The sequence below is a fragment of the Notothenia coriiceps genome, unplaced genomic scaffold (assembly GCF_000735185.1).
Source record: "Notothenia coriiceps isolate Sejong01 unplaced genomic scaffold, NC01 NC01_scaffold00038086, whole genome shotgun sequence".
Taxonomy (NCBI): Eukaryota; Metazoa; Chordata; class Actinopteri; order Perciformes; family Nototheniidae; genus Notothenia; species Notothenia coriiceps.
In genome coordinates this window covers 31,252-48,650 of record NW_011370787.1, presented here as the reverse complement: position 1 = coordinate 48,650, position 17,399 = coordinate 31,252, and the positions used below count along the sequence as shown (strand labels likewise).

The 17,399-nt window shown below is 43.9% G+C and overlaps 1 protein-coding gene across 1 annotated transcript; it reads left to right on the top strand.

Moving 5' to 3' along the window:
* The first annotated feature begins 2,214 nt into the window (after positions 1–2,214).
* Positions 2,215–5,385, top strand: LOC104967976 (ankyrin repeat and BTB/POZ domain-containing protein 2-like). The gene is made up of 2 exons (XM_010797517.1): positions 2,215–3,665; positions 5,312–5,385. Exons 1-2 carry the CDS (start codon positions 2,774–2,776, stop codon positions 5,383–5,385), a joined length of 966 nt encoding a protein of 321 aa, XP_010795819.1. The 5' UTR covers positions 2,215–2,773.
* The last annotated feature ends 12,014 nt before the right edge of the window (positions 5,386–17,399 follow it).

The window sequence follows — 17,399 nt, the reverse complement described above, 5'->3', positions numbered from 1 at the left end:
CGTCCATATCATTTGTTCAGATGCATATTTTCTTTGTATCTTTTCTGTGAGACAATTGTAAAATATATAATTCAAAACAACTCTATTTCCTATTTTACCACCAGGGGTTGCTCCACACATACATTCTATTTAACCCACAGGCATACAGTGGTTGCATGACTTCAAGTTCAAAGACATGAAAATTAAGAATAAATTGACATAGTTTCAGCAGGAAATGGGTAGGAGAAAAGACGTCATAGAATGAGTAGATAGACGAACCTTTTCGTGAAGTATGAAAAATCCCCCTCCTACACACTCGCACACAAACAGAAGACTGTCTCGGATCACTTCCTTTATGCAAAAAGTAAAAAAAAAAAATCTTAAGCTCATTCCAGTAAGGGGACATGAAGTGTGTTATAATTTGTATTTCCGGCAAAGGATTGTTACAAGGTCAATGGTTTTGTAAAAGGTAGGAAGTGACTGTGGATCAAACAACAACTAATGGCCTTTTAATTTATTTTGTAATTAAATACGTATATTCAGCTAGATTATGAAATGTTCAAATTCATGACTTGAAACACATTTGGCCATGATTCAAACAAGCCCTGATCAGTTAGAATTAATAGATACATGTACAAAGTAAATATGACATGTTAAAAGACTGTGCAACCCTGACTGTGTGTACTCTAGGACTGACATCGCTTTATTAAGTTACCATTCTGAGCTAAATGCATCGATTGTTTTTTATGACCTTCACAAAGAAAAATAAACATTAGGAAACATTTTGAACTCCAACAGAGCTGTAATGTTTCCAGGGCCAAATGTAATCAATTGCAGAGTTTTTTTGCTTTTCTTTTGAGTTGTTGATCCCCCCTGTGCGCCACTTTGCTCTGGGTGGGGGTCTGCCCTGCACGCACACAGAAACCATGAGGTAAGCAATGCCCACACCAAAGCTCCATGAGGTCTGGATGAGGCAAGTGCTAACTTTCTGTGATCTCCTCTACGCCCTGTGTGTCTTCTAAACTAATTTGGAGGAGTTTGACTAAGAGCGCAAATCTTTGGAGGTTTAATGGACTGAAAGGTTATCTCCCTCCACAGATCCCCTGACTGAATGATTCATAGACCATGGTGATGGTGTGTGAGAATCACTTTTTCACTTTAAAATGTATCTTTAAAAGTACATACCAATATGTCCTATAACATGTCACATATCTATATATGTACAAGACACAGTGCACTTTCACAATGTGTTGCAGTAGTGTGACTGTTTAACCACAAACTCATTATGTAAACGTTTCGGATTCTCTCCCAGTGGAGGCCCGCCCACTACCTGTCTAAGTGAGTGATAAGAAGCAGGTACTCACAGCCCTCTTCAAACAAGTTTGCTTTATTGATCTCAAGCAGGTTACAGCACCTAACCAAACAAACTGCTTCAAACTGAAGTTTCGTAAGAGCATTTACAAGTTGTTTTGAAAGCAAGATCTGACACATGTTTTGAAATGATCTCTATAAACCGCAATGAATTAGCACAGAGTATGGACTGTGTATGAAACATATAAGCAGTACACAGTTTCCAAATTATTATTTTTTAAAAATAAGTAAAATGGTAATCGTTTTTTAAACTGTTACAACACACATGTCTCCATTATAATCCCAAATAAGATTTGGAAATGCACTTTCAGTGAAATCCTTAAGCTTAATTAAATAAAAGTAAACAACCCACCTCTTGCAATATTACCAAGAGCTTTAGAGATTTAATTTATGTAATAGGGTACAGGTGAGAGATGAGCTCATGTCCAGGGTCAACAGAGTATAACATTGAAGTTTGGTTCAAGTGACTACAATAAAGAATTGCCCCAGACCCATTAGTATAATAACGTTTAGGGAAAATCTAGCCACGGATTTATTCAGTCATATATTACTGAAATGTGTTGACTAAACATTCATATGTGTGGTTGAAATTGTTATTATACGATACAAATAAAGACTGAAACCGTGGTAAACATAGTTAAAAGTTTTGTTAAAAGGATTTTGAGTGAATGTGAAGAAAAGTGTGTATATAGCAAATATAGCCATTTGTAGTTCACACATCTTGAGGGAATTTGTGCTTATCTGAGGCAAAACTAATGTACTTATTCTCCAAAATAAAGGAAACATTTGGAGCGAGTCCTGATTGGCTGCCCGCAGAAATCGTCCCTCTCCTGATTGGTACTTGAGCTGCTTCCGTGTTGTCATTCAGCAGCGGACCCTCCTTTCACACATCTGTAGAGTGTATCCAACAGCCTGTTCCTGACAGAGCACCGTCCGGGACGGGAGTGGGATGAGCTAGTTTCGGACTTTTCCACGGTTATCTACGAAAACGACACAGTTTCGGTCTGCTGGTCAACAATACGGGATATATTGTAACAAATTAACTCAGGTCTGGCTGTTTTCGGAGAGCTGGGAGACACTCCGTCGTATTTTAAAGAGTTTGGATACTGGAGGAAAGTTTAAATCCCTGCGCTGCCCGGGGGAAAGGTGAGACGGGTGCGACTTTAACTTCCCCGGCTTACTCATTTGATAATAACAACAACATATTAGCTATCGAGCAGCATTTTACCAGCGTGTGCAGTTGTGTCATTTCTCTATCCTGCACTGAATTATGTTTAGCAGCATGTCAGTCAACGGTGCCGCTGTGTAACCAGTTCTTCCAGCTCTGCGGGGAGTTTCGACTGCTGCTTGACTAACTTCAGGTAAACCGCTCACCAGGTTTGCCGCTTTGCTTCAAAACCCTTGTTCAAACAGTTTCACAATAATGGCTGGTTTGAGCAATGCCCACATGAAAACCCTGGAGGACCTCACCCTGGACTCTGGCTATGGGGCGGGGGACTCGTGTAAATCCCTCAGCCTGTCCTCCTCCAAGTCCAACTCTCAGGCCTTTATGACGATCCCTCATCGGGGAAACTGGTGGTACTACTCCGGCTCTATGAACAGCAGGAACAACAGCTGGGACACGGTCAACACGGTCCTCCCCGAAGACCCGGAGGACATATTCTCAAAGTGTCCCCGCTTACCTGAGTTGGAAGAGTTCCCCTGGACCGAAGATGAGGTGGCTAAGATACTTCGCAAAGTGGCCGGGAGTGGGGGCATTAAAGGCGGACCCACACCTGTGTTCTCCCCGGAGGCCGTGCGACGGCTGTCCGCTCTCCTCCGCCGGGCTCTCATCCGCATCTCCAGAGAGGCTCAGCGGCTCAGTGTCATGCACTGCCGTTGCACGCGCTTCGAGGTGCAGAGTGCCATGAGGCTGGTGCTCAGCTGGGCCCTGGCCGACCACTGCGTTTCCGCTACGGTCAAGGCCATCTCCATGTATAGCATGAGCGCCGGGGAGCTGCTGAGAAAGGGCAAGTCGGCCCGCTGCGGCCTCTCCTTCTCCGTGGGGCGCTTCTTCCGCTGGATGGTGGACACACGCATCTCCGTGCGCATCCACGAGTACGCAGCGATATGCCTGACCGCATGCATGGAAGCCCTGGTGGAGGAGATAGGAGCCCGGGTGCTGATGGCCGAGAGGGGTCACCCAGGGCCGGATTCGGAGTCATCATGCTACCCGGTGAGCGCAGAGGCCCTGGAGGGGGTGGTGAACAATGACGCGGAGCTTTGGGGAGTCCTGCAGCATTATGAGCACCTGATCTGCGGGAAGAACGCCAATGGTAAATACTTTTACAGATGTATTTGATTCAGTGCACTTATTTCAATATAATGTCCAGATTTTCAGTGTGAAAATGTATCCAAATGTCAGCTTTCAATATGTTTTGCTGTGTGGTGATGGGGTGATGGGGATGTCAAACTTCACCCAAAAAGTTTTTCATTTTCTGTAACACACCCTTCTTTAATGCTGGTTAACACTTTCCACTCCCTCAGAGTTTGGAAAAGGTGAAGTGTGTTCTGCAGCTGGATACAATAGCAGCTCTTTGTGCATGAGGGTTGGATGAAGTTGTTGCTAATTTGATCTGTCAGAATAGCGAAAAACAGAACATACAAACAAAGAAGGTATTTCAATGTCGTAACAGGAGAAATGACTGCTGGATTCCACATCTGATTTTAACGACTTCCCTCTCATTGGTCAGTTGGATATTGAGCCTTCACATGTCACTCTTGTGCTGTGGTGATTTGGGGGCGCAGAGAGCCTTTACAGCACAGGCGGGAGGCTTGTCTGTTGACACAGCTCTCCGTTTACGCTGACTTCACCTCTCATCCTCCTGCTGTGTTGGCTGCACTCCTTTCAAATCCTCCCTTTCTTCCATTTCCTCATCTCGGTCACCTCCTCTTGGACAAACCCCTTCACCCACCACAATCTCCACATATCTTCCACCTCTTTCCCTCACATCTCCAGCTGTGCATCCTGCTCCTTGTCCATTTGTTTACTCCACCCTCACATCCATCCTCAATCAACTCTCTTTCACTTCCCTATTTCTCAAACCCATAGCGCTCCTTCTGTAGCTGTCTTTGGCAGCCCAGTGTAGAGTTGATTCATGAGCTTGTGTTCGGACATTGTAACCAGCCTTTGTTTGTGGCCCACTACCAGCTCCTCGGAGCAGAGCTTTTCTCTTCAGCACAATGGCCTTTTGTTGTGTGATCGTGCAGCTTAGCTCAACACAGAGGGAGGAAAAACAAACGCTGTGCAATCTGGGCATACACACCCAAGGACATATACATTACAGAGAGAGAGAAAATAACTGGAGATAATCATTATGACAGGGCCCTGTGGTTCTAAATTAAGACATTATCATGCAGGAGCACCTTTGCTTGCCATGCTTGCACATACTGTACCGAGAGTAATGCTGTTAACTGTGCCAACTTCCTACAGGTCTAAGATCGATCCAGCACTGAAAACACAGTAATCGCACACACACACTCATTCACTGACAATTTACATTTCATATTGTGTGCAGAGTTGAATGGTTCATTCATAATGTGCACTCCACTGAAGTTAGCAAGTGTTCAGTTGAAGGCATTGCATTTGCTCGCCTTGTGCTTTAGTTGGAGCTATTTCATTGCAAATAAAGTTAAAGAGCAGCTTTTGTCCCAGTTTTTAACCGGACGTCTTTTGGTCGGGTTCTATTTTGGTGAGTTCGGTCATTGGTTTTGAGAAAGACCTGTGTGTGTGTGTGTGTGTGTGTGTGTGTGTGTGTGTGTGTGTGTGTGTGTGTGTGTGTGTGTGTGTGTGTGTACAACAGACTATTATTCTGACCACCCTAGCTTTTTATAGTTCTAAAACTGGGCTCTGCAAGCCACACACCCCTCTACCACCTTACCACCTGACACCCCACACCCTAAACCTACACCCCCCCTGCAGCTGAAGTCCCCTTCCCCCGCAGCCACCACCACCACCAGTGTCCACAAAAGCAAAGGTCCACGTTCCGCTCTTAAACCAGATGATCTCAAAAGGGGAGGGTAGACTCCTGATCATATGGAAGGGTATAGTCTGATAAATATGCCTCCCTCTTGATTCCTCTCTGACTCTGACTCTTTCTCAGGGGCTGGCCCACATCTGGAACTCTTTAAGTCAGAAATGACTTCTACGGCTCCAATAACAATTCTGAAAACTCCCTCCCTCTCCTGCCCTCTTTTGCTCACTCTCACTCTTGGCTCTCTCTTTTTTTGTCTTTGCGATTGCATTCACGTCCACTTCATCTTTATCTGTTTATTCCTTCTGGTCTACAGGGAGTGCATTAGAGGAACCCGGTTGTGATGTGCCAGGATCTTATTCATTACTCATTCACACACTTGCACAAGCACAATTACATACCCACACATTCACACACACTCATACCCTGGAACCTTTTTAGTCTGCTTTGTATGTGTTCAAATGGCTCCACAGCACTGGTCGAACCCACTGCACAGTGCAGCTATACAGACGAATCCATTTGTTATTCATTTCTCCTCAAAGGGAAATAGCACGAGCTTCCTGGTATCATTTGATGGTACTATGGGGCATGTTAAAGTGCAGAGTAGTAGCTTTACTAATGGACAGTGGAAGTGGCTATGAAGTGATTGCTTTTCATGACTGGCACAAAGTTGCCTGTTAAACTCTTGTCCGGATGGCTGAATAGTTTTCTAAGTGCAGGCCCATTTGAGTTTTTTTGTGGGACTTTTTTAAATGTTTCATGTGTTTCACACGTTCCTTTATTGAAAGCTAGTTTTGACTTTGAGCAACACTGTCTCAGCTCCATTCAAGCTCTCAGTGAAAGATGGTAGTAGTAAATGGCTGCTCTATGGCTCCAAACTGTACTATGTGAATTTAAAGCAGGCACCATCTGAAAGAGAGCATTCATGCTCAGCAAAGTTTACCTGGATAAACAAACTTTGATTTGGTCCAGTCCTGACCTAAAGCCAAATTCAGTTTCTCCATCTCTGTAAAAGAAGTCAAAAGGGCTGTGAGTAATGGGTTTGGGTGCATTGAGAGAGCAGGACGTATGATTTGCTGCTCACTATTTCTCGAAATATGTATTTAGCCCAGAAAGAGGCGTGGGAACAGAGGGCAGAAAGATGCAGGGAGAGCAGCCCAGCACTGTGGTCACACAGATGGGGAAACCAGCACTCTCAAAATACACTCCCTGCTCCACAAACCTGGATTGGGATCAAATACCGTTTTGGAAAACCAATCAGGACATTAATATTATGGTGAAATAGACTCAAGTTCACCCTCCTGTTAAAGGCGTGCTGCAAACTCGCTCAGGCATTACCACCAAGCCTGTGTTTAGCCCAAATGATTGTACAGATGCATTATATAACCTTGTGAACACCGACAGCAGTTCAGTGTTTTTTAAGTTAAGACCGTAAAGCTTTGTGGATAATAAGGTTGATCCGTCACAAAACGCTACACAAGTTTGTGTGTGTTGGGTGTACCCGCTTTAGGCTTCATAGTTCACACTGATGGTCCATGTCAGTGTTTGTGCTGGCTTCTAGTCTGGTACCAGCTGTTGAAACACTGAACCATTACAGTGCTGGTGTGCACATGTATTTCAATGTGTTCATCTGTGGGTGACTAAATGTGCTTGTGTGGGTATTGCAACTATTCTTGGCAATTTGTGAGTAATGCTCTCACAGATATGACACCACAGAGGATTTGTCAAGCTATTACAAAACCAACGACATGAATTCAGGAACCTCGTATCGATAATCGATTCCACATCCTTTGACACGGCTCATTTAGTTTGTCACATTAATAACAATCAAAGTCAAATAACCGTCCTAACAGATGGTATACGTCCCTTTGTGTAGCCGGTCTTTACTCACTCCTCTCCTTGGAAGTTCAGTTATTATTTTGATCTCAAGCCACGCTCCTCCTATCACATTACAGCATCATGAGTCATTCTCTTTCATAACTGTTTACAGTAAAGCACTGATAGGGAGGAAGTAACGAAATATGGGAATGACAGAAAAAGGGAAATGAACACAAATACAGAGACAAGGAAATAGTGGCCGCAAACCTGAAAGCATCTGCGCCTTGGCTTCTTGATTTATTCTTCCTAATCACATTCTTGTAGAGTAGTGGTTGAGTCTATCTAGAAATAACAGGAAAGTACACATTATTACTGAGCTCCTCTGGCTTGTTTGAATTGGAAAATGTGCAGCCAGTGTGTCACACGTGTTACCACAGAGTGCTGGCTAAGGTCCTCTGGGGAATCTGTCGTGCTCATTGGTTTGGGGTTGCAGCCGGAGTCCCTAATGAGGGAAGCAGAGCGCCTGGCTGGAAGGTGGCTGGAATCCTGGGCTCAGTGCACTGCCTGGATGCTAGCAATGGTTTTGTTGAAAGCAACCACTGGGCATCACATCATCTCTGTGGGTAGTCAGAGCCACATGCACCTGTGTTGGCATCTGGCTGGGTCATTATAGCATTGGAATCTGAATGTTAAGAGTTGTGGGTCAGAGGTTCAAAGTCAGTGGTAAGCATGCCAGTCTGAGCAGGTGTTTTCTTAATAGAAAACTCATGTAGTGACAAAAAAAAAGGAATTGTCAATATAATTTAAACGCTTCTTTTACCAATTGATTTGCTTTTTTTTGTATTAAGGTTGAAAGAGTCTGGGCCTAGGCACGTTTTACTCTTCTTAGTACAAACATTAATTGTGCGATGGTTTTCTTTTTTTCTTTCTTGCCCACTCAATGAGTAGCTATACTGTAGCAACATGAGCCAAAAACGGAAACAGGGGTTGGATTGTGACATTAACAATTCAACATTGAGTTAGACTTGTTTGAGACTGAGGTTGAGGTGCAAGATAAAAACGTCTATCTAACTCTGTTGTGAAGCATAAATACAATTGTTAAAGTAAACGTTTTCTCAAAGAACCGGTGGTGTTAGTACACCTAATGAATTGCACAAAAAGAGATATTGTCTTTCTGAAAATTCCTGTCTTACCTGACCTGACAGTCAACGTGTATATCTCAATATAACAAGTCTGACTTGAAATACAAAATTACCACACGTATAATAAGCTACTCTGTTACAGCAGTTATTGTACCAACCCCAGACATAAACCAAGTGCAGTCAGTCACCAAAAGAGATCTGTCGTGCTACAGAAAGACTGTTGGCGATTTTACAGCTACACCACTCACTTATTTAAAACAGACATGGTTTGATTAAGTGTTGCAGCATATGGTTTGTAAAGAAAAACACATATACAGTACTCCATTCAGTCGGTGTCAGTGGCAAATGCGTATCCTTTCCGCTTGCTTTTAAACATTTGTACAGAGCTCATAAAGAATAAACTCTTTGAGTCTCTATCAAACCACAAATCAGTTTCTCGGTTGTTCTGCTCCTTACCACTTAAAGATCAAAGACAGTCCTCCCAATTGTAATATCTAATAGGCATTGCCTGGCATGCATCAGTTTCTCTGCATGTGTGCTCTAGCACAAATGAATCCAGTTACTGACGTCGATACAGAACAGTTCTGAGGGGGATTTGGTCATACTATTTAATAACAGAATCAGATCAGATTGGCAGGGTGGGGGGGGAAGTGAAGAGAGAGAGCATGGAGGGGGATCAGAGGGTGTGTGGTTTGAGTGGAAACAGATTTGTCTGACCAGGGATTGGATATAATAACCCCTTGCTGTGTTCTCTGATGAAATCTGCTTGAGCCGTAGTTACTTATCTGGATGGAGTCATAGAGATATTTTGAGGAAGAAATGAAGCTATAATCCCACATGTCCTCTCTGATTGGGATCAGTGTAGCCAGTTTATGTACATGTGTATGTGTGCACTGCTGCACTGAGCATACAAAAGGACACAACTTCTTTTGGATGTTTTTCATGCTAGGAAAGCGATTTATTTTACTTTCAAGTCTTTACTGTTGTTTTTGCAAAGGGACTGAAAGAAGAAGCTTTTTGTGATGCCTTCAGTGACCTCTTTGTCCAGCGGAGTCAGAGCAGCAGTGTGTGAAGCCTGAATGACTAAGCTCCGATATATTGCACTGGAAAAGCAAACACAGCCGTCTGGAGACACACTGTTTTACACAGGCTTCTATATCCTCCTCTGGCCACATTTAGCTTTTTCACGCTTATGTACGGACGGATCTCATTGACATTCACAGAACACTTGCACATAAGATAAAGATAAAAGGAGAAAGATGCAGGCGCTTCACTTGATATCTTAGTTGACATACAGTAGGAACAAAAACAGAGTAAAACCCCTCTAACACTGATGCTTTCACCACAGGCAGACCCCTCCCACGTAAACAGAAGCAGACAAAGAAAAGAAGATGCTTTTCTTTATGACTTGCATGGCTACTAAGGTTGTGGGTGTACAGAGGTAAGCAAACAATGTGTCAGTGGACAAGGACTCTGGTAAGGACTTCCATGTCTGGTTCTCAACTGACTGCCTTCCAGTTCGGTTTTAGAGCCATTTTACTATAAAAAAAAAGCATCTCAGTCGGAATAAGTGAAGTACTTCATATTATACCTGCGGCTTACACTGTGAAATTAGGCCCAGCGTCACAGACCATCCTGTACAGGTTGAGCAACAGTTCACAGCTTGCATGCTGTTTGGAAACTGTTTCTCCAACACCCCAAACAGCCAGCCAATTTTCCAGGAGCAGAATTTGGAAAGAACGAAAGGGAAAGAAAGTGAAAAAGCACAAGAATAAGAATGGAAAAGAAACCGCAGCTTTTATGACAGGCGTGTTGGTGAGTGTGCCAGGTTCAGAACGTGTTGCAAAGTGCTCATTGCGACAGGTTAAAGGAGGTGTGTGCATGTGGGTGAGTTTAAGTGTGTTATGTTTTGTGTCATAAGTAGGCCGGCAAAGCCTTTGCCATTCTTTCTGCATGTGTTTGCTTCTGATGTCTCTCTTTCCCTCTCCTCTGACACTGATGGCATCTGTGCTTTTGAAAATGGACACATTTTTGCCTTCCTTCATTCAAGAGTGTGTCTTTCAATTTGAGAGCTTGACTTGTGGATTTGATTTGTTTGTTGGTCTGGTTTTGCCTCTTCTGTCAGCAGAGTTGGTTGAGGGCGGCTGAGTGACAGTTAACACAGACATCCAATCAGAGAATGACGAGTGGAGACACGGGTGTCCTGTCCTGTTTGGCTAAACCTAAGGAGATGCAGCTCTCTTTGCAATAAAAGCACAAGGCAATCAGGGTTTAATTCTTTCTAACTTTCTGGGAAAGTTCCATAGGGGTAACAATCATTGTGTCTCTCTTTGTCCTCTCTCAACTGTTCTCGTGTCTTTCTGTCAGACACTGGAATGTGTTTGTTTGTGCGCCGAGTCCGGAGCTTCATCAGCAACAACACATATGTAAACATCAAGGCTCAGCGGCTCGTTTCAATCCCTGTGCCAACATCACAAGACACGTCGCCCCTCCCCCAAAGTGTGCTAACCAATCTGCTGTGGGTTATTTTAAGTCATTTAGAGTCACTCTCATTTAAATGTTTCTCCTGTCATGCCCTATCAAACCCTGTCATCTCTACCAGCCTGGAAAAAACAGCTCTTCTCCAACTTACTTTTGACTCTACTCTCTCTTATCTGTCTGTTCACTGTCCTTTGAGGTTTGCTCTCAACCCTCATTGATTGCAACCTCTAGCCCCTTTGGAACTTTGTCTTTTCATCCCTTCTATGTTTGTGTACCTTACCCTGTCTCGTTTTTCTATTGCCAACTTTCTCTCTACTCCTAAACCATGCCTACTATACAATTTATACACTATACATTTGAATGTTATTTCTCTCCTAAAAACATCACCTGTTGGGTCAAGGTCCACCAGAAAGACACGTGGTGATTAAAAAAGCCACAGCGGCTCACACAGCAGATTTAGACCAAAACCATGTACAGTAAGGCTTTCTGGAATTCCCTCGTGGTTAGTGGAGGGAAGGGGCACATTTAGAGCATATGGAGAACACATGTGGGCACAGGAAAGCAGACTCTTTCAAGACAGGACACCCTTGGCCATAGCCTTTAGTCTCTCTCTGTCGATTAGATCTGCACAGCACATGTGGACCTCTTCCTGGAACCAAAATAAACAGTCTGTATCCCAAAGGAACATCTTCTTAGAGAAAGTTAGTAACCAAAGTGTTGCAATGGAGGAGTGATTCTCTGCCACACACTGTGATTTAAGAGTTAGGTGTGCATAAACATATAAAGGTTTAGATGACGTTTAGGGTTAACAGTCATCATCAGGCTGGATTGTATTTCCGCTGCAGACTTCAGAGGCTCGCTGTTTACACATAATTAGCACGTATGAGTTTTCTTTCAACATGCTAAGGAGCATGTTTTGGTTTGAGTCTATGTTGGGTTTGTGTGGAGGGGAAAACTTGACTCCATGCTGCTGCGAAAACAAAACTCTGAGCTGACGCTTTGTTTGTGTTACTGTATGTCTGTACAGGATATGTCTCTTTGGGTATGTTACTAATTTGGGTTACATCTGTATAGAACTATGTACATGTGTGCGAAAATGTTCGTATGTGTCAAACTTTGTATTTGAATCTTTTTCGTGGAATTAGTAGGCTCCGTCTATGAGACACATCTGCCGTGTCTCTGTGTTGGCCTCTTCCCATCTCTCTGTTTCCGTCTCTGTCTATCTGTGTTGTGTTGGCCATCTGTGTGTCACTGCAGGGTCACAGACAGTTCTGGCTATAATACTCTCCAGCCATGGTCGCCAAGTTTCCACTTTGACATTGAGATAATCTGCCTTTTGATTATTGGAGGGGCGAAAAGAGAGAGAGAAGACGGAATTTCATGTGGTGGAATTTCGCATTGATGAAAGGATGCCTTGTTTGATTGTGGAATGTTCTTGTGTTAAACAGATCAGTCCTTGTGAAGATGATGCTTCTCCCCAAAAGATGTGTGCACTTTGCTTTCTAATTTTCCATGATTGAACTTAATTCTGCACCGAGCCTTGTGTCTCCCATTGACCGTGTCTGAATATGAATTGGACTATTAGTAGCTGGGTAGCAGGAAGTGTGTGTCAGTCTCTGCAGAGGAGAGGAGGTTGCAGAGGAAGTCAGTCAGACAGCAGTTAAACAGACGCTCGCTTAAGCCAGGCACAGAGCGCACCCCTCAATGCTTTCCCTTCTCCACCTCAAAGACCAGAACAGCCTCTAAAAATGCCAACATGTTCATCAGCTCATCAAACCAGATCCTGTTAAACTACGTAAGCCCAATGGAATTATTAAACATGTTAGGATTGGACATTTGTTACGCCCCTCTGGCCCTTGGAACAAGTGTGACTAATTTCGGCTCTATTGAACAAGCACTCCCAACAGAATCCATGTGTTTCACATTAGTTAACAGTCCATACAGTGCACACACTGTATATACATATGTGTGCGTGTCAGTGGCCGGCCTTATGATTCTTCTGTTAAAAGGGACCGTAAAGCCACTTTGAAAGGCAGCCTGACAGTTAAATATATAATGTAAGACCCAGCCCAGCATTAACTCTGACAGAAGTCAAGAAGTAGGAAGTCCTGGAGCTCAAGAGGTCAAGACACCTTTCAGCCATTAAGGAAACTCTTAACAATTATATGCTTTGTCTTTTGTTAATAGTCTGCTTTTTGGAAGGGAATTTCTCCACCAGGGAAGCCCTCTTACAGAAGGGGTCTTTCAGGAGTCAAGTCAGGTGCTAAGAAGGGGCGTGTGTGTCTGCATGATGGGGTTGAAGGGGGCAGATGTGTCAAGAGCCTCAGGGTCAGAAAGTCATAAATACTGCAACAGCCACCCAGCCACTCAGCTGAGCCCCAGCTTTGACTCATTGAGGTGGTTTCATACCAACACGTCTACGGAGATGTTTTATTTTGTGATGCCGAAAGGCTTTGTTTTGACAGTAGGTCTGCAGACAGGATCCAAGGAAGAGGCAATCTGATGTTAGGAGAACAATGGAACAATTTATGGCAGTCAGAGAGTCTATCCCACATGTGAGAGCCCAGTGAGGAGGTGCCTAGATGCGTGTCTGTGGCTCTGATAACATTGTGGCTCTGTACCAGTATCTGAAAAGACAAAGATAACACACACAGAACAGCATTGGTAAGCACACACTTTAAAAGAAAATCTAAAATCACTTGAGATAGAGACACAGACTGATAAGTAGCAAACAGACAGACAATAGTGGAAAGGAATTTGCACTATCAGCATGTGGTGGGCTTCCCCCCTGTATGCAGGTTTGACACAACCAGTGCTTTTGAACCTCATTAGGATGTCTGTGTGATATCTGCTGTGTGTGTGAGAGACTGAGAAAAACAGATATCCCTGAGATTCATCAAGCCGGGATGGATGGCTATCATCTCCAGACTCATGCTGGGGAGGACATACTTTAGTGGAGGCCCCTCTTCTTGTCATGACCCCGTGGAAACCTCCCAAGAACTCCATCGCTCCGTCCTCCCCGAGCCTCCCTCCTTCTCTTCATTCTTCGTTCCACAGTTGTCTCTTTTCTTGGCTCTCTGTGTTCCGCACACAAGTCTTGAAATGCCATCATCATCTCCTGCAGAAGGGAAACCAATAACATTGTATCATGTGTGTGTTTGAGGCAGTGAGTGAATACGATACAGATGTTTGTTTGTCTCTACGCATGAATTCGCTTATTCATTCCTTACTGCTGATCATGGATAGAGAAGAAATAGGGGTTCCTGCTTTCAATACACTTTTACATGAACCATTATGGACTTTTACAAGGTGTGGCACACTGCGCAGAGGAGTTAACAACTTGAACAGCGAAGGAGAGTGGAGCAGCGTTATTAATGTTTTCAATGGCTGAACATGTGGGGATAAAGACACTCGTTGGTTCTGAAAGTGGGTATAATGCGTCTACCTGACTCAGTGCTGAAAGGTAAAGCAGAGCAAAGTGGGAAAGAAAGAAAAGCAGGGAGGGATCGAGGGTCAGTCAGAGGTAAAAAAACAGAGCAGGAGATGAACCTGCCTTGTGGACCTAGGCTCGAGGGCACTTCTGCACTGAGTGCTGTTATTACTGTCTGACCGCCTCGTGGTGATAGCTGTTAGTGAGGTCAGTGCCTGCGCAATGAGGTCAAGTACTATTCATGCCCTAGCTTGTACAATTCTGCATGCAGCTCTACATCTAACACTCTGTTTCTGGGCTATTTCCGTTGCATATCAGTGTGTGCAAACCAGTCACAGCAGTCTGAAAATCCAATCATAGAAAAACTGGCCACCCCTCATTCTGCTGTCCTCCCATTTGTTGCTTTCCCTATTTCACTTCTCCTCCTTTTTATTCGCCGGCTCAGCGGTTGTCTCCTTGCATACTGCCAGTTCTCCTCTCAACGAGGGTCAGCCAGAGACTTCCCACACTGTTCTCCTGTTGCCTCCTGGGAACCTGTAGCTCAGAGACCACGGCTGGGGAACGCATCATCATACCATCAGCTCCAAGAACTACCAGGATGTTGAAGCTCCATTGTAAATATCCATCGTAATCTCTGGGTATCAAATCTATATAGGGAGGATGGCTGATGGAGGTCTACGTGTCTTGAAATACCTTCACAGCCGTCATGTAGAGATGCTCATTCACATTAATTCTCCCTAGCTCCTTCCCGTCTTTTTCTCCCATGTATCTCTCAAGAGGCATCAGGTGCAATGTAGCTAATTATCACTTCTCAACAGCCCCTCTGAGACTTCACGGGCTGAAATTGGAAAATGGGAGTAGTCTTAGGGTAGAGTGGAAATGTATATGTGTGTGTGAGAATGTTCCTAGCTTAGAGATTACAATAGTTCCAACCCAAACCCTGAACACTCAGCAAGCAGTTGAATGAAATATCCCACAAGCCTCTCCTTCTGTCTGTCTAGCCATCTGTGGTCATGGGGTTTCCCGAGCTGGCAGTGCAGGGGTTCCTGTTTCTCTTGGAATGGGACAGGAAGTCAAATAACTAACGGTGGGATTGGGCAGAAAGGAGAGATTTTGTCGAGTGAAAGCCTGTCAGACGTGGAACAAATGCAGGAGGGGCTATTTGACTTACACACACACACATCATCACCACACACTGACAGACCCTTCAGTGGGAATATGAGAATAAAAAGAGATTGGTCACTCAGTCTGCTGTTCGCACAGGAGCTATGTGTGAGCATGTGTAAGAATAGTCCTCTCCCCAAATTGTAACACACAAACATTCCTCGGAAACACTCACACACCCACACACTCCTTTAAAGGGTCTTTGCTGGGCAGTGTGGTCTCTCTGGGAAGGGTAGAGGGGTTTGTGTGTTTTGGTTTGTGTGTGGTCAGGATGTGGCTTGCACCTCTCGTCATGATTTACTAACAATACCCATGGTGGTTAGACCCTGACACTCAGCACATATTACAAGTCTGAGTGGGACGACCGTTCAACAATCTGGAAACTGTTTCTCCTGTTCCCTGATTTTGTTCACTTTGTTGCACAGTCTCACAGGAGAAGTTTGTGTCTTTCCTGATGATTTATCGATTGTTTCCTGCCGAACATGGTTTTATTCATTTCTGTAAAGGGCGTAGTTGATAATATACAATGTGGCCAGTCTGTATGTGTGCCAGGGAGTGAGTTTATGTGTGTTTGTGTGCTAGGAAGGGATTTGAGTCTGTCAGCTATTATATAGTCATTGTGGCTTGGAAGGGTTGTGGGAACGTCAGTTAAAGTGAATTGACCGGGTCTTCTGCGATACTCAGGAAGAAATGCATTAACTCACACACATGCACACTCGTGAGAATTGCAGAGCTTATTAAACTGTTAAAAAATAAAAGGAAAATGGATGCTTGCTTTGTCATTGCTTGTACTTGTCAGAGTGCTCCGTTTGTTAAAGTGCTCTGGTTTTAGAGTTAGTAGAAATATGAAGATTGAAAAAAGACAACATTCCCTCTCAAAGTGACATCGCTCCTTGTCTGTGATCCTTGTCTTTCTTTTTCCATCTGCTGCTTAGAGTAGAGCGCTTAAGTGGGTGGTCCACAGAGACCCTTGGATCAGTAGCCTTATGACCTGCATAATTACATTACATTATATATTACATTGCATTTAGCTGACGCTTTTATCCAAAGCGACTTACAATAAGTACATTCGACCAGGAAGATACAANAAGGCAGGCAGGTATGATGCAGGAAGAAGCAGGCAGGTTGGCTGGAAGCTCTGGTGGACGATGTCCGAGGGATTGCACTGGAAACACAAGGAGAAACTAATTATTAGTTTCTCCTTGTGTTTCCAGTGCAATCCCTCGGACATCGTCCACCAGAGCTTCCAGCCAACCTGCCTGCTTCTTCCTGCATCATACCTGCCTGCCTTGTTATCAGTCCAGCCTGAACTGCCTACCTCCACTCCGGACCTCCATAGTCACCAAACCTGCCTGAGTCTCCGAAACAATAAACCATTTAAACATCTTCAGTCAATGCCTGCACCTGGGTCCTGTTTAAAACATAATCCTAACATTAAGTAGCTGCAGGGCACCAGACCCAGGTGCCCTGCAGCTACTGCAATCAAGGCTGGACACAGCACAGCCACACCCTCTCCAGATGAACCCACAGGGGCATCACAATGCTGAAGATAGTCCTCAACAAATGCTCCATTTACTCGTGTAAAGTTTGAGTGGCTTTTTTTAGGAAATTACTTAACTTGTGTTAAAAATAAAACTGATCAAACGTTTAAGAAGTGGGACAAGGATAGATCACACATAGTATATGTAAATAGGTTTGTTTTTTCCCAGAGCTATGGTTTAGTTGTGGAGAAAGGATGGAAAAAATAGAAGAAAGAAGACTTGTAAGCAGTGATGGGCAAATTAAGCTTTGAATGAAGCATCGAACCACTTGGACAATTGTTTCGAAAATAGGTTCATTTCTCGAAGCTTCAGTTAAAGCGACCTCTCCTGGCGAAGTGCAAGGCTGCAGTGGGTTTAACGTATCTTTGCCTTGAAAAATATTCGATGCACACACATAGTAAGACGGAAAATCATGTTCTATTTGCAATTGAAGATTGATAATTGTGTGTATTGGGTTATT